Consider the following 23,618-nt stretch of genomic DNA (forward strand, 5'->3'; position numbering starts at 1 on the left):
GCACTCCAGCCTGGGTGACAGAGCCAGACTCCGTCTCAAAAAAAAAAAAAAAAAAAAAAGATAGTTTTGAGAACAGTTGTTTTGCCCGTAAAATAACTACAATATTTTTCCAATTATTGAGAGTTTACAATTTACTGGGCACTGAGATAACCCCCTGTGAGGTATGACATCCTCATTTTACAGAAGAGACAACTGAATGTCCTAGAGGATAAGCATCTTGCCTTGGGCATCCAGCTGAGACTCCGCCCTGTTCACACAGGGATTCTGAAGGAAGGGAAAGTGGCCATATTGGGATGCCCAGGAGATGGGGGATTAAAACCTATGGATTAGAGGTTGAGGGAAGAGGATGAAAGGAAGGAGCCGCTCCAGGTGCTTCGTCCCCTGACCAGGTTTCCAGGACCCTCAGGAGAGGGGGACAATGACAACCTCTGGTCAGCAGCCAGCATAAAACCACCTCCATGTCACCTGGCACACAGGCCCAGAAGTAAGAGGCACTGAGCTCTGGGCTGGGTAGGAGGCCATTAGAACTTTCTGGAGCACCTCCCCCAGCAGGATGAGCTTAAGACCACTAGGGAGGTGTTAATGAAACAGGGAAGCTGCAAACAGACTCAGGACTGATTCCAATCTGACACCTCCCCCTACCCAGCCCCCACCAGTAATGAGCTGGGACCTGCCCTACCCCCGAGAGAGCGGGGTGAGGGGCGGAGGAGGCTTTCTTGGGTATTTTTTTTTAGCTTCAAAAGCCTCCTTTCATTATCATCATCATCATCATCATCATCATCATCATCGCAATTAAAAGATCACATTTATTGAACACCTACTGTGTCCCAGGCACTGTGCTAAGTCTTTTTCATGTATCCCATCATTAATCCTCACCTACAAACCTTAAGCCTACATGGGAAGTAGTATTCTTACCTCCGTTTTACAGATTAAGAAACTGAGGCTCAATCAGAGTAAGTGACTTGCCTAAGGTAGGGCCCACATGTGGACCCGGCGCTGTCTGACACCCTGCTTTTGGTACCGGACTTCTGCCCCACCGAGAACTCCTTCAGGGAGGCATGTAGGTGTGGCCTCAGGGCTGGAGCTGAGTGGAGAATAAAGGCAGTGCACCCAGTACGCATCCTTGAAGTTCAGAATTGGGAAGAAAGACACTGGTGGACTGAGTCGGTGGGACAGGGACGAGTAGGATCCTGGCCTTGCCGCCAAACCTCCCTGTCTGCTTTCCCTGCTCTCCGCTTCCACATGTGTATACACTGAGAAGGGGCCAGGAAGTTCGGTGGAGGAGCAGGAGGAGGGACCTCCAGCACTGTTCATTGCCTGGGGAAGGGGAGGCAGAGGGGTTCTGACAGGGGATGAGGACTGAAGAAGTGGGGAGGGGTTGCTGGGAAGAAGACCCCTGCCTCACAACCCCAGGAGGGGTGGCTGAGCGGCTCTGCAGTGGAGCCCCGTGTTTGTAAACACCATTAATCAGGGATTAGCAGATGGGCCTGCTAATTGCACCTGTGGAAGTGAGAAACCTCAAGGTTGATTACATTTACAAACTGTGGGGATCCCTGGCACCTGGCCCTGCAGGAGTCGGTGGTGGTGGTGGTGGTGGTGGTGTGTGCGTATGTGTGTGTGGGTGGGGGGGGGGTGCTGTCTAATTCAGGACCCCAACCTAGGGGGAGGGGGATTGACAATTTAGCCTCCTGCCAACAAAATACTCCAGGCCTGCAGCAGGGATCTGAGGTGCCAGCCTTGATTTAGCTGCTCTGAGAATACCAAGTCAGTGCCAATCCTTCTTAGACCCTTTCCGTCTTGGCACCTCAGGGTCTTGGAGTCCTGACAAAGGGGGCTCCTACAAATGTCATTCCAACCCCTCTCCTCCCTCAACTCCTTCCAGCAGTTCCCAGGGGTAAATCATTGTGCACTGCAGCTGAAGGGGGCCAGAGCCTACGGGAAAATTGAGGCCAGGTTGGTTGGGAAGCACAGCCCAGCACCCTGACCTCTAGATCTAGCCCTAGAGGCTTCGAGGAGCAGCTACTGTGCTCCCCCAGGCATGGGGCTGAGAGTTTTACATGTATGATCTCTTTCAATCCATACCACCATCCTTTGAAGTGGACACCATTGTCATCCCCATTTTATAGACGATGAAAACTGAGGCTTGGAATTTAAGGGACACGTCCACATTTATACTTCTAGCAAGCCACAGAGTTGGAACTCAAAGCAAGCATTGTCTAGCAGCCAGGCTCCTGCTTTTAACCACCACTGCTCTCTCCTCTGACTTCATTCCAACTCTGCCCTGCAGGGGATGGACCCCCACCCAGCCCCTCTACACCCACAGCCACAGCCTCCCCAGCTCCTGTGTACTTAACCCACGCTTGCTGAGCAGTGTCCACTCAGTGTACAGGCACCGCGCCAGGCACCAGAGGCTGCTCAAAGGAGAATCAGACCTCACTCTCCTCATCCTTAGGACCTCAGACCCTCCCTCTTTGTTGGGGGGACTGCCTGTATACCGGAAATAAGCACACATCTATGTGTGCATGGCCTATAATTTATAGCCTCAATCCCCTTTGGTTTAAGTGAACCTGTCTTCCCAGAGGCCAGCCAGCCTGCTGCCCAGGGAGTGAAGCAGGGAGAAGCCTCCTGTACCTGACGAAGCCCAGGAGAGTCTTCCGGATGGCCCAGACAGGGAAAGCTGATGAACAGCATGCCCAGGGCAGGTTAGATCGGGTTCCAGCCACCATGGAGGAGTCTGTGAGGGGTGGGGTACCTGAGTAGCCCCTACTCCAACTCCTAAGTTCCATGTTGGGCTTGGTTCTAGAGAGCAAGCTCAACTCTGCACCCCATATGCAGGGAGCACTGGGATGCCTACATTCATTTTCATCAAGTGTATTAGGTTTCTCCAGAGAAACAGAACCAACTGTGTGTGTTCAAGAGATTATAAGGGGCCGGGCGCGGTGGCTCAAGCCTGTAATCCCAGCACTTTGGGAGGCCGAGACGGGCGGATCACGAGGTCAGGAGATCGAGACCATCCTGGCTAATACAGTGAAACCCCATCTCTACTAAAAAATACAAAAAACTAGCCGGGCGAGGTGGCGGGTGCCTGTAGTCCCAGCTACTCGGGAGGCTGAGGCAGGAGAATGGCATAAACCCAGGAGTCAGAGCTTGCAGTGAGCTGAGATCCGGCCACTGCACTCCAGCCTGGGCGACAGAGCAAGACTCCGTCTCAAAAAAAAAAAAAAAAAAAAAAAAGAGATTATAAGGAATTGGCTCAGGCACTGATGGAGGCGGGCAAGTCTCAAGATGTGTAGGGTGAGTCAGCAAGCTGGACGCCCAGGAGAGCTGATGGTTTCATTCCAGCCTGAGTCTGAAGGCCTGAGAACCAGGAAAAACAATGGTATCATCTCCATTCAAAGGCCAGAACGCCTGAAATCCAGGAAGAGCTGATATTTCAGGTCTAGTCTGAAGGTAGGAAGGCTTCTCTGACTTGGGAGAGGTCAGACTTTTTGTTCTATTCAGGCCCTCAACTGAATGGATGAGATCCACTCACATTAGGGGTCTGCTTGACTCAGTCTACCAATGTAAACGTTCATCTCTTCCAAAAACAGCCTCATAGAAACATCCAGAATGTTTGACCAAACATCTGGGCAACCCATGGCCCAGTCAAGGTGATACATAAAATTAACCATCACATCAAAGTCTGTATTATTGTGTGCTAGTCCTGGGGTGCATGCAGTGTCCTCTGGTTTACAGAACATCTTTTACTGATACGCTCTCATTTTATTTTTATAACTTCTGCTGAAAAGGAAGGGGATAGATAGGGCTGGTAATAATGGTACTATCCCCAAGACGAGGAGGCTGAGAAGCCATCTAAGTGGAAAGCTACGGAGCCAGGACTCGAATGAGCACCTTCCGGAACCTGAGGGACAGATGAAATCTCACCCTCACCTAAACTTTCAGGCATGAGCTCAAAAGCACAGGTGTGCATGAGAAGCAGTTTTGTGGACATGAGTGGGTGGCTCAAAGGCCACTGATTCTTGAACCTGGCCACACAATGAGATCAACTAAGCAGCTTTAAGAAATACTGGCCAGTAGGCCGGGCGCGGTGGCTCATGCCTGTAATCCCAGTACTTTGGGAGGCTGAGGTGGGAGGATCACCTGGGGTCAGGAGTTCGAGACCAGCCTGGCCAACATAGTGAAACCCCATCCCTACTAAAAATACAAAAAAGTAGCTGGGCGTGGTGGCTCACGCCTGTAATCCCAGCTACTCGGGAGGATGAGATAGGAGAACTGCTTGAACCTGGGAGATGGAGGTTGCAGTGAGCCAGGATTGTGCCACTGCACGCCAGTCTGGGCAACAGGGCAAGACTCCGTCTCAAAAAAAGAAAAAAACCAACACATGGCTCCTTCTCCAGAGATTCTGATTTAATCAGTCAGGTGCCTCTGGGCTTCTGAAATATTAAAAATATCCTCCTCCTTGACCCCAATGACAAGCCAAAGTGAAACATCACTACACTAGGCGCTTGGCCAAGAACGAAGCAGGGATGGGTCAGAGCCTGTGTGGCAGTCAGGGACAGGGAGCTCAAGCGGGACAGATGCTGATCAGTGCAGTTTATGAAGGAATTCTGTCCTCTTTCTTGAGAGGCGTAACTTTGACTTTAAAAAGATCTTAGGCCCTTTTTAGGCCAGGCACGGTTGCTCACCTGTAACACTAGCACTTTGGGAAGCTGAAGCGGGCAGATCATCTGAGGCCAGGAGTTTGGGACCAGCTTGGCCAACACAGGGAAACCGTATCTCTACCAAAAAAATATAAAAATTAGCTGGGCGTGGTGCACGTCTGTAGTCCCAGCCACTCAGGAGGGTGAGGCAGGAGAATTGCTTGAACCTGGGAGGCAGACGATGCAGTGAGCCGAGATTGCGCCACGGTACTCCAGCCTGAGCAACAGACTGAGACCCTGTCTCAAAAAACAAGGAGCTTAGGCCCTTTTTAAACAATTTCAAGTGTTGCTCTAAACTGGCATTGCCATTAGAATTCTGAGAAAAATCCATTGCAGATGGATTCCAGAGAAAAGGGGAGTACGATTTATTAAGCACCTCATATATATGAGGCACTGAGTTCCTATTGCCCTCCATATTCTCCCAACAATCCAAGAAGGTAGGATTATTCCCCTTTCGCCCAGAAGGGCACTGAGGCCCAGATGGGTAAGGAGCCCGCCCAAGGTCATACAGCAGTCAGGACTGCAATTTCGGGGTTGCTATCCTCCAAAGCCACGCCCCAGGAGGGGAGATTTTTGTCTCTCAGAAGCCATTTGGCAATGTCTGGAGACATTTCTGGTTTCACAATGGGGGGTCATGCTACAGGCATCTAGTGGGTATAGGTGGGGGATTCTGCTAAACACCCTACTGTGCACAGGATGGCTCTCACAACAAAAACTTACCTGGCCCAAAATGCCAAGGGTGTGCAAGTTGAGACCACCTGCCCTAGTGGTTCTCAGCCTTGGCTGCACGTTAGACCAATGGTGGTGCCCCGCCCATCATGTCAGACTGTCTGGTGTCAGTGCTGGGTTTTTGTAAAGCATGCCAGGTGGTTCCAATGTGCCACCAGGACAGAAACACTTCTATGTTCCTCACACTGCTGGCTCCTGCTGCTTTCATGGGACCTGAGGGCAGGAGTGCCAAATCTGTCTCGGTTGTACAATCAACGGCAAGCCTGCTCCCAGTTCCTCCCCTGGAGGGGAACCGACTCAGTCACCCATGGGGGGCCCCGTCGGGTGAGAGGTGTTTGCTAATTTCCCCTCGCCTCTCACGGGGCTGCAGCCAGGAGTCTCCCCACAAGGAGGCTATGGAAGCTGACTGAAGACTGGACTGAAGAGCGAGGCTGCCACCTAAAGGAGGAATTGGCCAGAATCTCCCAGGTGCTGAATGAAGTTTTATTCGAGCCTCACAACAACCCCGTGAGGTAGGTGCAGAGTCCAGAGGCATAGAAAGATGCGACCTGCGCTCAAGGCCCCAGGGTGGGGCCGTGTGTGGGCCTGACGTGTGCACTGTCTACCCCACGTCAGGGCCCTGCCCTCCACACCCCACATTCTCACACACACATTTGCCACAGGCAATGACTGGTTCAAGAGGAACAGGTCCCCTGGGCTGGGCTGCCTGCCTCCCTGCAGATGTCCAGACTTCCCCTCAACTTCCAGACAGGGCCTGGGAGGAGAGTCCCTCCATGCTAGGCCATCATGGCTTCCCATGGAAATTAACAAACTACCATGTCCTACTACAGGTCCAACATCACAACAGGAAACAGCTTCCTCTGGTCTCCACCGCAGTCCCCTTCCCCACGAGACTGTGGTCAACATAAACATGGGCCTGGTGCACACTCAGGCAGAGGCTCCTGCACACTGGAGCAGCCGGAGGCAGGTGCGGCCGTCCCTGACTCCAGCATGTGAACACTGTGGACAGTCCATGTCAGCTCTCATTTTGCCTCTCTTTCTCTGATCCTGAAGACAGCCCTGGGTGCTGAGCCACGCTGAGTCCTTCAGACCTGGCTGAGGGTTCTTGCAGGTCTTGGAGAAGTTGCCTTCTCTCTCCTTCTGTGGGGAAACCCTTCCACTGGCTGCAAATGGAGTGAAGAAGAATTCCTGCACAGACACAAGGACAAGGGAAGAGCGGACGGAGGAGAGGGATGATGTTTAGAGACCGAGACATGTGTCAGGCAGTCACTCACTTCATCAACAGGATATCATTTCCCCATTTTGCATATAAAGCAACTGAGGCACAGAAACAGCCAGCAAATGGGATTAGAGGGCATCAAATCCCACCTGCATGATTAGAGGGAGAGAGGAAAGGGAAGGAGGAGTAGACTCACCTGCAGCCACAGAGACGTTCAAGGACTCAAGTCCAGGAGGCAGCTGGCGCCGGGGCAGGATGCTGAGGAGAAGCTGACAGGAGGCCTGCACCTCTTGGGACAGACCTGACCCCTCATTCCCTGCAGGGCATGGGGCCGAGGGTTAGGGTTGCCCAGCTGGACATCCAATTGCTTGGGAAATGTAATCTGGGCACAAAAGCAGGGACATCCACCTACCCAGCACAAGGAGAGTAGGCCGATCCCAGAGGAACTCCAAGCAACTCGTGATGGGGATCTCGGAGGACTGGGGATCCTCTGCCCTTGGGCAGCCCACTGTGCCGGCCACGAGCCAGCCCTGCTGGGCTTTGGTCTGAAAGGGGGAAGAGGACATGTTCTAATTCTTTTTTAATTTTAATTTTGAGATAGGGTCTTACTCCTGCTTAGGCTGGAGTGCAGTGGCACAATCACAGCTCACTGCAGCCTCAACCTCCGGGGCTCTGGTGATCCTCCCACCTCAGCTTCCCAAGTAGCTGGGACTGTAGGCACTTGCCACACCACCCGGTTAGAAAAAAAATTTTTGCAATTTTTTTTTGAGATGGCGTTTCACCACGTGACCCAGGTTGGTCTGGAACACCTGGCTTCAAGCGATCCTCCCGCCTTGGCCTCCCAGAGTGCTAGGATTACAGGCATCAGCCACCACGCCTGGCTCTCATATTCTAATTCATCAAATCTTCATCAGAGGCCGTACGCGGTGGCTCAAGCCTATAATTCTAGCACTTTGGGAGGCTGAAGCAGGCAGATTACCTGAGGTCAGGAGTTCAAGACTAGCCTGGCCCAGGCACAGTGGCTCACGCCTGTAATCCCAGCACTTTGGGAGGCCAAGTAGGAGGATCACCTGAGGTTGGGAGTTCAAGACCAGCCTAACCAACATGGAGAAACCCCGTCTCTACTAAAAATACAAAATTAGCCAGGCGCGGTGGTGCATGCCTGTAATCCCAGCTACTCGGGAGGCTGAGGCAGGAGAATCGCTTGAACTCGGGAGGCAGAGGCTGCAGTGAACTGAGACTGCGCCATTGCACTCAAGCCTGGGCAACAAGAGTGAAACTCCATCTCAGAAAAAAAAAAAAAAAAAAAAAAGCCAGGTGCAGTAGCTCACACCTGTAATCCCAGCACTTTGGGAGGCTGAGGCAGGTGGATCACCTGAGGTTAGGAGTTTGAGACCACCCTGGCTAACATGGTGAAATCCCATCTCTACTAAAAACACAAAAAAACTAGCTGGGCGTGGTGGCACATGTCTGTAATCCCAGCTACCTGGGAGCCTGAGGAAGGAGAATCGCTTGAACCCATGAGGCGGAGGTTGCAGGGAGCTGAGATCACGCCATTGCCTCCAGCCTGGGCAACATGGTGCAACTCTGTCTCTACTAAAAATACAAACATCAGTCTGGCCTGGTGGTGGGCACCTGTAATCCCTGCTACTCAGGAGGGATTCTCTTGAGACTAGGACGTGAGAATCTCCTGAGACCAGGAGGTGGAGGTTGCAGTGAGCTGAGATTGTGCCACGGCACTCCTGCTTGGGTGACACAGTGAGACCCCATATCAAAAAAAGAAAAAAAAAAATTCTTCATCAGAGCCCTGGCCAAGGAGGAGCCCAGCCTTGCCCATACATTCATTTATTTGCTGATCCAGTCAATTAGTCAATAGATATTAAGCATCTAGCATGGGCTCTGTTCTAGGCACTGGGGACAGGGCAGTGACCAAAACAAAACAGACCAAAATCCCAGCCTTGTGGAAGGGCAGGTGGGGATGGACTCACTGAGGTGACATTTCAGTGCAGACCTGAAGGAGGAGGAGGAGCACCGTGCAGCCATCTGGGGCAAGAGCACTCTAGGCAGAGAGACCAGCAAGCACAGAGGCGGGTGCCTCCCTGGCATGTTTAAGAACAGTAAGGTGGCCAGTGGGAAGAGAGGCGTCAAGACAGAAGAGGGAACAACAGCCACATGAGGTAGGGTCTCCAGGGCTACTGGAAGGACTTTGACTTTGAATCTGAGCGGTACAGAGGCTTTGAAAGGTTTTGAGCAGAGAAGTAACATGGTCTGACTTCAACAGAATCACTCTGCCTGCTGTGCTGGGCGCCAAGAGCAGAAGCAAAGAGGCCAGGTGGGAAGTTTCTGCAATAACGGTCAACTTGCTGATGGTGACTTGCTTGGGTCAGAGTGGTAGCAGTGGAAATAGGGAGAAAGGGTGATAATAAGGAAATAACTTCAGTTAAGGATGATGTCAAGGCTTTTGACCTAAACAATCAAAGGGATGGGGTTGCTCCAGAAGGAACAGGTGCTCAGCTTTAGAAATATTAGGTTTGAAATGCCCACCTGACAGCAAAACAACAACTGTGGAGAAGGCGACTAGATGAGTGAATCTGGAATTCAGAACCAAGGTCCAGGCTAGAGTATACACTTGGGGGGAAATTTGAATTCAGATAGTATTTAAAGCCATGAGACTAGATGAGACCAAAAAGAAATGAACCTATACAGAAAAGAGATCCAGGACCAGGTGAGGTGGCTCACGCCTGTAATCCCAGCACTTTGGGAGGCTAAGCCAGGAGTTTGAGAACAGCCTGGGCAACAAAGTGAAACTTCATCTCCACCAAAAAAAAAAAAAAAAAAAGAAAGAAAGAAAGAAAGAAATTAGGTTCTATGGTGTGCACCTGTATCTCCAACTACTCAGGAGGCTGAGGTGGGAGGATGGCTTGAGCCCAGGAATTCGGAGGCTGTACTGAGCTGTGATTGTGCCACTGCCACTTCAGGCTGTGGCAAGACCCCATCTCTCTTTTTTTTTTTTTTTTTTTTTGAGATAGAGTTTTGCTCTTATTGCCCAGGCTGGAGTGCAATGGTGCGATCTTGGCTCACTGCAACCTCGCCTCCTGGGTTCAAGCAATTCTCCTGCCTCAGTCCCCCGAGTAGCTGGGATTACAAGTGCCCGCCACCATGCCCAGGTAATTTTTGTATTTTTAGTAGAGACAGCATTTCATCATTTTGGCCAGGCTGGTCTCAAACTCCTGACCTCAGGTGACCCACCTGCCTCAACCTCCCAAAGTTCTAGGATTACAGGCATGAGCCACCGCGCCTGGCCAAACCACATCTCTTAACAACAACCACACCCGGCCAAGACCCCATCTCTTTTTTTTTTTTGGACATGGAGGCTTACTCTGTCACCCAGGCTGGAGTGCAGTGGCATGATCTCAGCCCACTGCAACCTCCATCTCCCGAATTCAAGCAATTCTCCTGCCTCCGCCTCCGGAGTAGCTGGGACTACAGGCGCCCACCACCACATCCAGCTAATTTTTTGTATTTTTAGTAGAGACAGGGTTTCACCATGTTAGCCAGGATGGTCTCGATCTCCTGACCTCGTGATCTGCCCGCCTCAGCCTCCCAAAGTGCTGGGATTACAGGCATGAGCCACTGCGCCCAGCCGACCCCATCTCTTAACAACAAAAGAGACCCTAGGACTAAAATCTGGGAAATGCTAATGCTCGGATGTCAGGGGGTTGAGGAAGAACCACTAAAAATGCCTCTCAGGACATGGTGAAGCAGAAGGAAAGCAGGTGCAGAGTGTTTCAAGAAGGAAGGAGTGGTCAGCTGTGCCAGCTGCTGCAGATGGGCCAAGTAAGAAAAGAATTAACAGACCCTGGAATGCAGCAACATGGAGGCCACCCGTGACCTTGACGAGGCCTTTGATTCAGTGTGAGAGGAGCGGCTGACTGATGTGAGATGAAGAGCGTGAGAAGGGAATGTTTGTTTGCATGCTGAAGAAAGTGTAAGAGAAAAGTGGATGATGCAGGAGAGAGGAGGAAAACTGCTAGAGCAGTGTCTCTGAGTACCCAGGAAGGGATGGGGCCCCAGCACAAGCCCCGGCTTGGGGCACCTCCAGCTCTTCCACTGCAGCTGGCGGACGACACTCTCCAGGCCAGATGCTGAAGACACAGTAGGGAGATGTGATGACGGGAGCTTAAGTGGATGTTCTGCAGTGTTTCTGTGTTTTCAGAAGCTACCTGTTCAGGGGCTGGAAGTGATGAGTGGGAACCTCATCTTCTATCAGGCTTGGAGAAAGGGGCTCCCTACAAAAAGGTGACACCAAAAAATTGCTTCTAGATATGTGTTGTTCAATATAGTAGCCACTAGCATGTGACTGTAAAGCAATTGAAAGGTGGTTAATTAAAACTGAGGTGTGTTGTATGTAAAACATTTTTTAAAGGAATGTGAAATATTTCGTTAATAATATTTTGAAAAGGTCAGGTGCGGTGGCTCACACCTCTAATCCCAGCATTTTGGGAAGCCAAGGCGAGTGGATCGCTTGAGGTCACGAGTTCAAGACCAGCCCAACCAACAGGGTGAAACCCCATCTAAACACACACACAAAAATTAGCCCGGCATGGTGGCGTGTGCTTGTAATCCCAGCTACTTGGAAGGCTGAAGCAGGAGAATCGCTTGAACCCAGGAGGCAGAGGTTGCCGTGAGCCGAGATTGCGCCATTGCACTCCAGCCTGGGCAACAAGAGCGAAACTCTCTCAAAAAATTAATAATATTAATAATAATTAAAATGATTACATGTTAAATTGATATTATTTTGGATATACTGGGTACAATTTATTTAAAATGTCATCTCTTTACTTTTCAATGTGGCTACTAGAAAAGCTAAAACTACCTATGTTTCTCGCACTACATTTTAACCGGACAGCACTGCTCTCTAGACACGCCCCAGAGCTCTCCCACTTCTTGAAAGGGAAATTTCTCACCCTGCAGATGGGGTGGGGGTTGGGGGCAGTGGGTAGGGTCAGAGGGGATTCCAAATGCGGAGCAATACTGCCCCCTTGTGTCCAGTGAGGGAAGCACAGCAGAAGATGGATGGGAGAGGGGTGCTTCCAAGGTTTGTCCCTTGCTAGATATTAATTGCATACTGATCTCCTTGTTCAAACATCCTTTCAAGCTGTGCCCTATTTGAGGAACTCAGGCATCCTGTCCACCAATAAAATGCATTTACTGAAGCCCGACCTAGTAGGCAAGGAGACACTGAGGCTGACTTACAGAAGAGGCAAAGTGGTGCATACCTGGGAAGGGGTGCAGGAAAGGGTACGACGATAGGAAGAATTCAGATAATGCTCCAATTGCCGTTTTAAATACTCCAGGACCCTCCCATCCCCAGAGGGATTTGGAAGGCCGAAGGAAGCGATGCCAACAGGCCCCTTTCTCTCCCTCGCCAGGGGCTAGCTTCGTCCCCTTGAAGAGGCTAAACTGGGCTTATATCTGTTCCTTCCCCTCTTGCCCCTCATTACCTGTAAAAATCCAGTGAGGTCATCGGTGGAGAACACGTCCATCACCTCCATAGCCCCCGCGCTGGCCTTGCTGACTACTGGAGTGAGCGGGCAGCTGCAAGGTTTCCCCATTCCCTGCATTAGGCTGGGCCACCTCAAGCCCGGCTCCCTACCCTCCCCGGGGTCCCAAGGGCTAGAGGCGTGAGAGTTCTGGGACAGGTAAGTCTGGCTAAGGGATCACCCAAGGGCCAAGGTGCTTAGGAACTTGGCTGCATCTCCAAGTTGGGGCACATGGAGAATGAGGGACGTCCGTGCCTGTTTCTCCGGCTGGTGATGACCTTATCCACTCCGAGGAAGTGTGCGGAACGCAGCACAGCCCCAAAATTCCGGGGATCCTGGATCCCTTCGAGGACGAGCCACAACTGCTGGGGGTCGTCGCCTGGGCTCGCCTCCCCGGCCTCACTCCAAGGCCGGGGCCGCAGCGGGCTCACCTCCATGCAGACACCCTGGTGGACCTGGTAGCGGCACATTGTGTCCAGTTTCTGCCGTCTGGGCCGCAGAACTGGAATGTCCCGCGCCTCGGCCATCCGGAGCAGCTCGGCCCGCTCCCCCTGCAGCCCAGCTTTACCCGCCTGGAGCAGGAGCCGGGCCACGGAGCGGCGGGCGGCCCGCAGAGCCAGGAGACACGGGGACAGGCCAAACAGAAGCTCCAGCCGCGAGGTCGGCACCAGGTCATCCAGCAGCAAGCGGCTTAGCTCCTCCCCACCAGGCCGCTCCCCACGCCGCGCTGCATGGGAGAAATGACGGGTGACGAGGCGACCCCAGGTCGCGCCCCGGATGGTCGAGAGCAGTGCCATGGCGCAGCTCCCGCCAGGGACTCGATGCCCCCTGCTGCGTCCCCGGGAGCAGTAACCCACGCCGCAGTTCGCTCCCAGGCTCCCAACACAGGGGTGAAGGGTACTCGACAACTGCCTCCGCCGAGCTCTCTCGGACAGGAAGAAACAGGCCGCATTACCCACAACTGGACTAGAGAGGTACGACCGTCCCCTCCCAAGCTCCCACGTGGGTTCCCTCGCTTCCGGGTTCGGAGCCTCCCCCCCGCCTCTTCCTGACGGTGTTTTGCGCATGCGCGGTCGCCAGGCTGTCCCCACAGCACCTCCTACAGGGCTGGAGGAGCAGCGAGCTGAGCTGGCCGTACTACCGGCTGCGTCCTGTGTTCCTCGAGGTCCATGAGGCCGGGGACCGCATTCACTCACGCACCAGCGACGGGCACTTTAAGGAGATGGGTTGGCCTTCCTGGTCAACCAATTCAGTCTTGTTGCCTCCCTCCCCACATCCCGGCGCTGGTGATTTTCCCCAGAACTACTACTCACTAGCTCATCACCAGCCAGGAGGAGGACCCCAACAGTCACTTCCTATCCCGGGCCGCTGATTCTCTTCCTGAGTGACTCTGAGCCTGTCCTGTCCCTGCTGATAAGCCCACTAACGCCCCCGTCCCACAGGTAATGGCGAGACTTTTGCGCAGCACTCAGCCCCCCAGCGATCCAGGAAGGCAGGAAGGAGCTGCCTCTTCAGCCCCATCTTGCTCCTGCACTTAAGTTCTGTGCTGTTTGCAGAGCACTGCATGCTCTTCCAGGCCTCTCAGCCTTGCACACCTGTCTTCTTCGCTTTGTCAAACTCCTACACGTCTTCAAGGCCCAAACAAACCCATTCCTGCTACCTAAGGTAATCCATACTCCCATGAGTGAGGCCCCCAATCCACCCACCGGGTAGGTCCCAGGTGGGACCGACCTGGAAGAAATTCTGAGACACAAGCACCCCTGATCACAGAGAAGGGGAAAGAATGGAAAGACACTCCTGAAGCCAAGGCAGATTGGTTGCAATTTTTCTTTTTTAATGATCACCATGAAATCCTCTGGACCAGGCCCTGGTATTCTGCTGCCATAGTCAGAGTGGAGGGATGACCCCACGAGGGGACAAGAAGCCAAGACTGGGCTGGAGAGCCCAGAAGGAGAAAGAGAAGGGGAAGAGGGAGCAGTGGGGCAGGCAGAGGAGGAAGTCTGGAGTCCTGGATAACCACACAGATATAAGGTGAAGGCCTCCCTCTGCCACCCCAGCCCTGAGCCGCAGAGGTTGAGGTGCAAGAAGATGGGGGGAATTTTGGCCACAACTCCTTTCCCATATCAAAGGGAAGAGACTGAGAGCAGACAAAGGCCACCGAGCCCAGGGGGACCAAGAACAAGTTAACAAGTAAATCAATTAGGGACACCACCTCCTTTCCCCAGCCCATTTTTCACATTTACAACTGAAGCAATTTGACAAGATGATATAAAAATCTCAAACAAATTGTCTAGCCCCTGGTCAGGGTGTGGACAGGAAGTGGTATCCAGTGATCCAGAAATCAACACCTAAAATCCAGAGGCAGGAGGCAAGCCATGAAGGGTGGGGAGGGAAGGAGGAGCTCCCACAGTCACTAGGTCACCTGCTCCGTGGGCCTCATCTGGATGTCTCCAATCTGTGGAAGGCACAAGGCATGAGGCAGCTGTGACACTCTCCCCTAGCCCTGCAGGGCTCCCTGCTCCCCTCCTCTGGGACTGGTTGGGTTCCTCCAGCAAGTGGACAGTCAGGGCCAGACTCACCTGGATGTGTGGGGGGGTGCTGAGGACGTAGATAACAGCCTCGGCCACATCCTCGGGTTTGAGACACTGAGAGCACCAGGGGAATGGGTTGAGACAAGGACAGAATGGACTCAAATTCCCTCCCACCACTGAGCTCCTCTGCAGCATCCACATGTCCACCCCAACCCTCCAGGAGGAGCCACAAAAGCTGGAAGGGTGGAGTCTGAAGGCTAAGGTTCCCTCTGCCTTCATTTAGGGAGTCAGTGGCTTCACCAGGCCCAGAGGGAGGCCCCACCTTCATTTGCTCATAGGTGGCAGCTGCCTTCTCAGGGTCCTTGTCATGGAGTTTGAAGGCGAACTGTGTCTCCACCACACCTGGAGAGATGCACTGGGCCAATAGAGAGGGCCTGCTTAGGGGCTGAGCTTTGCCAGGCCTTGGGGAGGTTGAGGGGAGAGGATGGAGGCCACAGAACCCCAGCTTCACAGTGATGGCTGCCCAACATCCAGCAGCCGCTTCCTCCCTCCGAAGCTGCCGCTGGCAGTGACCACAGTGATACCTACCATCTACAGAGCCTTTCCTATATGTCAGGTAAACGTTTTACAAAAAAGTGTCCCTAAAAAGCTCATCATCTCCTTTTCACAAGTGAGAAGGCCGAGGCTTGGGGAGGTTCAGTGACTCGCTCACGATCACGCGGCCTTCAAGAGAAGAGCCTGGAGTCCCAGTTTCCAGCCACTGTGCACCTGGTTTCCCACAGTCCCTTGCTTTCCCTCAGGTCAGCCCCCTCCCAGCTCAAAGTCTAAGTCTGGTCCTTGGCTCCTGGATCAGTGAAATGAGGAAATGAAGGGCTGCACAGGGCCATGCCGGGAGCAGCAGCACCCAGTTCTGTGCCAGTCCACTCCTGGGAGCTCTAAGCGGCACATGCTGAACATGTGCTTCCTGAACGGTGTGTGTGGGTGGGGAGGGCCTGCGCCACCCTGTCCCCACCAGGGCTAGGCCACAGCCTCACCGTGGCTCGGATGTGGGTCTGGGCCTCCCGAAGCTCTTGCCTCAGTCCCTCTGTCAGCGCAGTAACGGCGTACTTGGTGGCACTATAGAAGTGGGTCACAGACAGGGGTAACACTCGGTGGCCAGACATGCTGGGTGGGGAGAAGAAGGGGAAAGAGAGAATGAAGGTCCAGGGAGACCAGCAGTGCCCCTGCCATACCCGGTCAGCCCCACCACCCAGATGTGCACCGGAAAGCCTTCTAAAGGGGACCTCTAGTGGCCATCTCACAGCTCATTAATCTAATTTTGGTTATTCAAACAGCTTCGGAAAACCCTCTTTTCCTGGAAGTTATCCCTAAGCTGACCACAGAATGCACTCGCCTGGTGGTGCAGAATGTCAAAACTCTTTCCATCTAATCTGTATGTTCACTGATATGGTTCTATTGGGACATCTCAGGGCAGGCAGAGGCCATGTTCCCCCTCAGACTGGGGCTCCCCAGTGGCAGATACTATACATAGTCTTTCTTTGTGCCATGAGGTGGGGTTCATCCCCAGGCCTGAGGAATAGAGGCACTCAGTCCCAGGAGAGGCCTCAGGCTTCAGCTGTAGAGGCAAGGAACTGAGCTGCCCATTCCAGCCAACCAGGGGATGGTACTTGACAACATTATTCTTTCCCTCACCATAATTGTACCATTCGGGTATTAAATCCGTACTTTCCCACCAAGGAAACTGAGGTCCAAAGAGGTCAGGTGAGCTGCAGCACATTACCCAGCCTGGGGGTGAGTGGTACCCCTTGGCCACCTGCCCTCACCTATTGATGTTAATGATGTGCCCATCGTCCACATTCCGCTCCTTCATGGACTGGTAGGCTTCCCGTGTGCAGATGCTGAGGGCCAGCACGTTCACCTGCAGGCCAGGGAGGGCAATGAGGTGTCTCCACTCCAGCCCAACTGAGCAAGTGATGGAGCCACAGAATGCTAGGGGGGAAGGGGGCAGTGTGGCATTCCAAAACAGTGTCCAGGTCCTCCCAGAGACCAGCCACAGGCACAGGGCACCTTGTCTTCTACACAAGATGCCCCTCTCCTTAAAGCTGCAACCCCCAGTTGATAGCAGAGGTAGCTCCTCACCTGGCTGACCCCCCAAGTTCCTGCAAACAAGAATGGAAACCCTTCAAACCCACTCCTGACCCAGGAGACTCTGTCTTGGTCATCTCCTCTATGAACAGTAGCACAGACCCTCTAATTCCATAGGGAATCATTTCCATTTCTTCCCCCAAATACACTACTCTTCTCTTCGCTATGGGAGTTTGGCCCTGCTCCCTCCTAAACTGCTCAAAATCCTTACCAAAATGGCTTACAAATCTCTCTCCTCTGGCACAGAGCCTAGCCTTTCCCTGCCTTCCTCAGCTACTCTCTGCTCCTTCCCCATCCCCTCCCTTGAGATGAGTGGAGAAGAGAAGGCCTGACCCTCCTTTCTATGCCTTCCTTTAACCTGGGTTCCATCTACAAGACTAGCCACGGAGACTCTAGAGGGTCAGGTAACTTCCCACTCCTACTCCCTCTGGCAGAGGCGACCCCCACATCCCCACCCTTCAGGGAACAGAGGTCTGAAGGCGTGTCTGCTGCAAAGCACCTATGCTGCCCCCCCCTTTGGCCCCACTCATTAGCCTCACCCAGAGGACAAGCAGAGATAAAGCTTTTAGCAGGTCCTCAGGCCTCTCCTCTTAGGAAGAGAGGGAACCAGCAGGAGATCAGATGTTTCTCTTAATCAGGTGTCAGAGCCTGCCATGAGGAACAAAACACCTTTGGTGTGAACCTGCCTTGGTGTTCATGGCAGTAGGAAGAGATGGGTACCAGGACAGGGAGGTTTCCAGCCCTGTTTCTTATCTTCTTGGCAATGTGGGCTTGTGAGGCAGAGAACTCAGCTCCTGGCAGGTAGAGTAGGAGAAATAGATCCCCTGGGACCAGGTGAGTAAATCTCCCAGGTCTAGGGGATCGGGGCAGGGAAAGAGAAGTTGCCTTATAGGATGATCCTAATAGATTTAGATAATGTTCAAGCTGAAAGGAGCTGTACGAATTTAATGTAAGTCCCTCATTTTACAGATGGGCGAGTTAAGGTCCCGGTTTAGAGACCCATGTGCTGTTGAGTGAGGACCATGGCTCTGATCTCCAAGAAGGCTGAGGGCTTCATTTTCACGGTTTCATTTCCAGGCCCAAGCATCTATAAGGTGCTAAGATAAGGTGCTAAGTCAACTGTCAGCAGATGGGAAAGGATTGTGGGGAGAGAAGAACATCCCATTCACACACTGCTTTCAACTTCTCAGGATACTTTCATACCCTGCTATCATCCCATCATACCATCCACAAGTTGAAAACCCATGTCCTGGCCGGGCGCGGTGGCTCAAGCCTGTAATCCCAGCACTTTGGGAGGCTGAGACGGGCGGATCACGAGGTCAGGAGATCGAGACCATCCTGGCTAACATGGTGAAACGCCGTCTCTACTAAAAATACAAAAAACTAGCCGGGTGAGGTGGCGGGCGCCTGTAGTCCCAGCTACGTGGGAGGCTGAGGCAGGAGAATGGCATGAACCTGGGAGGCGGAGCTTGCAGTGAGCTGAGATCTGGCCACTGCACTCTAGCCTGGGTGACAAAGCGAGACTCCGTCTCAAAAAAAAAAAAGAAAACCCATGTCCTGAAAGTTGGGTTTGGCCTGTGCATGGTTTCAAAACATTTTAAATACCCTTCCAACATGTACTGGAAAGTTTCATTTATTCAGTGACTATCTTTTGAGTGCTTATGGGATCAAGCTATATCAGAGAACAAAATAGATAAAAATCCTTGCCCTCATGGAGCTGACATTTTGGTGAATGGGGGTGGGGGGTATCACATAATATCAGACTCCCCACTTCTCTCAAAGAAATCATAAGATCAGCCAGGCGTGGTGGCTCACGCCTGTAATCCCAGCACTTTGGGAGACCGAGGTGGGTGGATGATAAGATCAGGCGATAGAGACCATCCTGGCCAACATGGTGAAACCCCATCTCTACTAAATACAAAAAAATTAGCTGGGCATGGTGGTGCGTGCCTCTAGTCCCAGCTACTCACGAGTCTGAGGCAGGAGAATAGCTTGAACCCGGAAGGTGGAGGTTGCAGTGAGCCAAGATCACGCCACTCTGCACTCCAGCCTGGTGACAGAGCAAGACTCCGTCTCAAAAAAAAAAAAAAAAAACCAGGCCACACAGGGCCCACACCACCATAGAGGAACTATGTAGGATTTGAGCAGTGGCTGTGTGCTTCCCCACACTGCGGACCCCTCTAACCTCCCTTACTCCTTTATGTACCTACCTGGCCCCAGGGGACATTGGAGTTGTGACCCCAGATATTGATGACAGAGGTGTGTTCATCCCAATTAAATGTGACAAGACTGAAGCTCAAAGAAGGTAACCAATCTGCCTAAAGTCACATAGTTACTAGTGAGGCTAGGTAAGAATATCATCTCTTGTCTCTTTCTTCCTTTTCTTCCCATAACATCACGTTCCCAAGCACCCAGGCACAGGGATGACAAGTGGGAAACATTCACCAGGCAGCAGTTCTCTCCCCTAACAATCTTTCTTCTAACACAAGGAAATCACTCCAGACCTTAAGAACTACCTCCAGGTCGGGCGTGGTGGCCCATGCCTGTAATCCCAGCACTTTGGGAGGATGAGGTGGGCAGATGACCTGAGATCAGGAGTTTGAGACCAGCCTGGCCAACATGGTGAAACCCCGTTCCTACTAAAAATACCAAAAAATTAGCCGGGTAGTGATGGTGGGCGCCTGTAATTTCAGCTACTCAGGAGGCTGAAGCAGGAGAATCATTTGAACCCGGGAGGCGGAAGTTGCAGTGAGCAAAGATCATGCCACTGCACTCCAGCCTGTGTGACAAAGCAAGGTTCCATCTCAAAAAAAAAACAAAAAAACAAAAAACAAAACAAAAAAAAAACCCTACCTCCAGGGGCTCAAAGAAGAGAATAGCTGAAATGGCCATTCATCCACTCCCTATCGCTTTGGTAGGGCAAGAAGCCAGGAGAGAGTCAAGATGCCCCAGGTGGGAACCCGAAGCTCCCTCTTCCTAGATGTTCCATCTCCAGCTGCACTCTGGTTCACAAACCCCTGGCTCCCCTCTCTCCTCCCCACCCTCCACCTGGAAGATGGAGGCTTGGAGCTCTTACATTGAACATGTCCTTCCAACCGCTGGTGCTGCCTGAGAGCAGGGTGTCAGGCCGGGCTAAGCCGGCATTGTTGATGCAGATGTCTACACCGCTGTGCTGAGAACGGATAGCCGAGAACATGGAGAGGATGTCCTCTTCATTTGATAGGTCACATCTGTAGGGGATCAAAGTCCCGGGGTAGCCTGCACTCTTACATTCAGCTGCCAGCTCCTATGAAACCCAACAGGGGTCTGACTGGGGTGAGCAGCTCACTCCCCAGCCAGCCTCAGACCCCCATCCCTGTCACACTCATAAAACACGCTCCTTTGGCAGCTGACTTTCAGCCACGTAGATGTTGGACTGCCCATCCCCTAAGTTTGTCCTCTTTGGTCAAAGTCCAAGGGATGATAGTGCTCCCTGAGTGACGGAGGGAAAGGGTTGTGATCAATGGAGAAACCTCACTATAAACTCAAGTCTTGGCTGGGCGTGCTGGCTCACGCCTGTAATCCCAACACTGTGGGAGGCCAAGGCGGGTGGATCACTTGAGGTCAGGAGTTTGAGACCAGCTTTGGCTAACTTGGTGAAACCCCATCTCTACCAAAAATACAAAAATGAGCTGGGTGTGTGGCTACTTGGGAGGCTGAGGCACGAGAATCACTTGAACCCAGGAGGCAGAGGTTGCAGTGAGCTGAGGTCATGCCACTGCACTCCAGCCTGGGTGACAGAGCAAGACTCTGTCTCAAATAAATAAATAAATAAATAAACTCAAGTCCTGGGTGGAGCAGGAGCCAGGGATCTAGGGAATGGAGAGCTCTCTCTTTTCTGCCTCTTCCCCAACAGGAATACCTCTTCTGCCCATAGGTAATATGCGCCTCTCCACCACTTCATGCTTCTCCACCAGCACCAAGAGTCACTGGTCTGGTTAACCCAGCTTCTTCTCCTGCATTGTGTCAGCCAGTCCCTCACCTCTGAACTATTCCCCTCCCCTCACAAACTGCAGCCAGCTGGCTCAGAGTTCTCAGACATGCCTTTCAACCACGCCCAGCTGCCAGTCTTCTCTCCCTACCTAAAGGAGGGGTCACAAAGTCAGGACAGATTATTTCTCTCTGAGCCCTGGTGCACCACCCTCCCCTCTGAGGTTTCTCAGGAGACTATGAGGCAAGTCAGGTGGCAGGTGCCATTAGGCATGCCCTGTGCATCTCCAGGCCCTCAGCATGCCAAGAAAGACCTGAGAAGGCAGAGCCACTGAGAGGCAGCCCAGGGGGAAGCTGACATTCAGAGGCAAGAAGAAAACATGCTCTGTGGCCTTCTTTGGAAGCCAGTGACTGGGCACTTGAGCCTCATGAAGGTGACTGTGTAGACATGGGCGAGGGGGAGGAGGCACGCAGTGCCCTAGAGGAAGGGCAGCTTGGCCAGCTGCCCTGGCCTGGAGCCCCTTCCTCCTCCCAAGACGAGCCAGGAATAAAGGACTGGATCGGGTGTCTTGGGACATTCTTTTCTGCTTTAACGTTCTGTGAGTTCAAAAGGTATAGTCCTCTGAGAATCAGATACCCCCCTTTCACCAGATTTTATCCACGTTTGATCACTTCAGGAAACAGGAGTTTTCTCTGTAGGAAGCTAGAACCCAAATTCTGCTTTAACATCAACAAATCAATCAATCAAAGCAGACTGTGGGCAAGGAAGCCTGCAGCTCTCCCCTCCCCTGGCACACATCTTCCCACTTCCTCCTCTAGACTCAAAATTCCTACCGCAAGAAAACCAGAAGGGATGTGCTCAGAATGTATTTCTCCCTGTCACTGCCTTCCTGTTGCTCCACCTGTGCCACCTGATCTTCCTACCTCCCCTCAGTAATGATCTACATCATGTCATCACCCTCTCACAACAGGGGCATTCTCCTCTCAGACATGGAGTCACCCTGGGACTGAGTGATCGGCCTGGGGATCCCCTTGGGGCTCAGGCCCCACTTCCTGGCTAGCTTGCGGTAGGGGAGTAGGTGAGAAGGCAAGAGTCACTTCAGAACTAGGGAATCCAGTTGTTTAATCCCTGGCTTGATCCTCTGGGCTCCAAGGCTGGGGCTGGGTTCTGAGCTCCTCAGAATAGAATAAAGGGAGGGCAGAGTGGGGCAGTGATGGAGCCAGGTGACCTTGGGATTATCTGGGTTATAAAGTGTACCTTTGGTCAGCAGCAGGGGAGGGGACAGTCCTCCTTCCTGTATACCTTCTTCCTCTGCCCCCACCCAAGGCCTCCTTACCCTTTCCCTGCCTGAGGACTTTGAGCACGGTGGAGATAAAGCCCTGCAGCTAAGCACTAGCTCAACACTGAGAGTGAGCTTGCAGGGCACATCCAGAGAGAGCCTACGACAGAAATTCCTCCCTGCTCCAAAATGGCCATCTTGATTTTTCTCTTAATTCTGAGGGCTCCCAACCCCACGTCAAGAGAAGAGTAAGGAGTTCCAGGCTGCTTTATCCTCTCAAAGTTTCTGCCCTATTTCACCCACTCTGTTCGCCCCAGGAGAGTGGAGGAAGGCCCACTAATGAATATTCCATTCATTCCTCATGCCACTGGGCATGAGTTACCCACGAGGTGAGGGGGCGGGGCTGAGGCTCTTCAGTAAAGCTCCCACCCCTAACCCCACCCTCAGCTCTGGCTCCTGCCCATCTAGTTGGCCAGCCACCTTGCCCTGCGTGGTGGGTGACTTCTGGGGATTAGAGGCACTTGGCCACCGGGGGTGAGAAGGCCACAGGGGTGAGACCACCATTCCCGACCTCCGGTTTCCCCTTTCCTCGGGCCAATACCCTAGGCAGAAGCGAGGGGCGGGCGGCGAGATGCCAGGGTCGGAGATTCGGTAACTCGAGCAGGGGCTGTCAGGGGAAACGGCTCCTTCAAAGACGAGACTTAAGGGGAAGGGAGAAACCTGCCTTAAGGGATCCGAGAGGCCGCCCCCACTACAGCAAAGGACCCCGGAGTGGCAGGCAAGTGAATCCGACTCCGGGGAAACGACCCGCCCGCGGCGTCCCCGCCCCCGGCCCGGTCTCACCTCGATGTTGCTCACGGTGCGGGCGCAGCCCACCACCTTCAGTCCCTGCTGGACCAGGGCCCGGGCCACGGCCGCGCCGATGCCCCCCGAGGCCCCCGTCACCAGCGCCAGCCGGTCGCGCCACCGCTCCATGCCGGGCCTGGCCATGGGCCCGCGCCGCCCGCCCACCTCGCTGGACGAGGGCGGCACCGGGGTCGAGGAGCTGACGCCCGGCCGCTCTTCTGCCGCCGCCGACCTGCTGGCGTCCGAGCCGCGCCTCGACCCACCAGAGTCCCGGCCTGCCTCCGACCGGGACTCCACCCTCAGGCCCCCGGCGATCCGCCGCATCCAGTCGGAGGCCGCCGCTGCCCGGCCGCCCCGCCCTCTGAGGGAAGTCCCCGCCCCTTCCGCCCTCTCCCCCACCCCGCCCCTCCGCCCCTCCGCCCCTCCGCCCCTCCGCCCCTCCGCCCCTCCGCCCCTCCGCCCCTCCGCCCCGCCCCGGCGTAGGGAAACCGGGCTGCGCGGGAGCGTCCTGGCAGCTGGCGGCGCCGTTTCCGCAGTGAGCGCTTCCCTTTGGGGTCAGGGAAACCAAGGTTTAGCGCGGGGATTCCTCCAGCCCCAAGGGCGCATACTGAAGCGTCCCGCTTAGTCTCCGTTCTCTACTCCTGAACCCTAATGCC

At 53.5% G+C, this 23,618-nt stretch overlaps 2 protein-coding genes across 3 annotated transcripts; both read right to left on the reverse strand.

Moving 5' to 3' along the window:
- Positions 1–5,891: 5,891 nt before the first annotated feature.
- Positions 5,892–13,316, reverse strand: MRM1 (mitochondrial rRNA methyltransferase 1). The gene is made up of 5 exons (XM_008011178.3): positions 12,447–13,316; positions 12,153–12,246; positions 7,061–7,193; positions 6,845–6,964; positions 5,892–6,617 (listed from the first exon to the last, which is right to left on the reverse strand). Exons 1-5 carry the CDS (start codon positions 13,256–13,258, stop codon positions 6,445–6,447), a joined length of 1,332 nt encoding a protein of 443 aa, XP_008009369.3. The 5' UTR covers positions 13,259–13,316; the 3' UTR covers positions 5,892–6,444.
- Positions 13,317–14,004: 688 nt separating this feature from the next.
- DHRS11 (dehydrogenase/reductase 11) lies at positions 14,005–23,315 on the reverse strand. 2 transcript variants are annotated; one of them, XM_008011176.3, is made up of 7 exons: positions 22,960–23,313; positions 19,944–20,153; positions 16,546–16,640; positions 15,757–15,886; positions 15,045–15,137; positions 14,771–14,836; positions 14,005–14,646 (listed from the first exon to the last, which is right to left on the reverse strand). In XM_008011176.3, the coding sequence occupies exons 1-7, from the start codon at positions 23,284–23,286 to the stop codon at positions 14,605–14,607; spliced, it is 963 nt and encodes a 320-aa protein (XP_008009367.2). In that variant the 5' UTR covers positions 23,287–23,313; the 3' UTR covers positions 14,005–14,604. The 2 variants fall into 2 exon arrangements, with proteins under 2 accessions (XP_008009367.2, XP_072860979.1); XM_073004878.1 differs by lacking the exon at positions 15,045–15,137 and having other exon boundaries at positions 22,960–23,315.
- Positions 23,316–23,618: the final 303 nt, after the last annotated feature.

The sequence above is a fragment of the Chlorocebus sabaeus genome, chromosome 16 (assembly GCF_047675955.1).
Source record: "Chlorocebus sabaeus isolate Y175 chromosome 16, mChlSab1.0.hap1, whole genome shotgun sequence".
Taxonomy (NCBI): Eukaryota; Metazoa; Chordata; class Mammalia; order Primates; family Cercopithecidae; genus Chlorocebus; species Chlorocebus sabaeus.

What these genes read in the sequence shown, in the direction of transcription:
- MRM1 (XM_008011178.3), bottom strand. Translation starts at nt 13,258, where the DNA reads ATGCGCAAAACACCGTCAGGAAGAGGCGGGGGGGAGGCTCCGAACCCG. An exon ending in ATCACCAGCCGGAGAAACAG is followed by an intron (nt 12,247 to 12,446) that starts GCACGGACGTCC and finishes GAAACCTTGCAG; the next exon opens with CTGCCCGCTCACTCCAGTAG. An exon ending in GCCTACTCTCCTTGTGCTGG is followed by an intron (nt 6,965 to 7,060) that starts GTAGGTGGATGT and finishes CATGCCCTGCAG; the next exon opens with GGAATGAGGGGTCAGGTCTG.
- DHRS11 (XM_008011176.3), bottom strand. Translation starts at nt 23,286, where the DNA reads ATGCGGCGGATCGCCGGGGGCCTGAGGGTGGAGTCCCGGTCGGAGGCA. An exon ending in CACATCATTAACATCAATAG is followed by an intron (nt 15,887 to 16,545) that starts GTGAGGGCAGGT and finishes CTCCCCACCCAG; the next exon opens with CATGTCTGGCCACCGAGTGT. An exon ending in GCACCCCCCCACACATCCAG is followed by an intron (nt 14,647 to 14,770) that starts GTGAGTCTGGCC and finishes TGCCTTCCACAG; the next exon opens with ATTGGAGACATCCAGATGAG.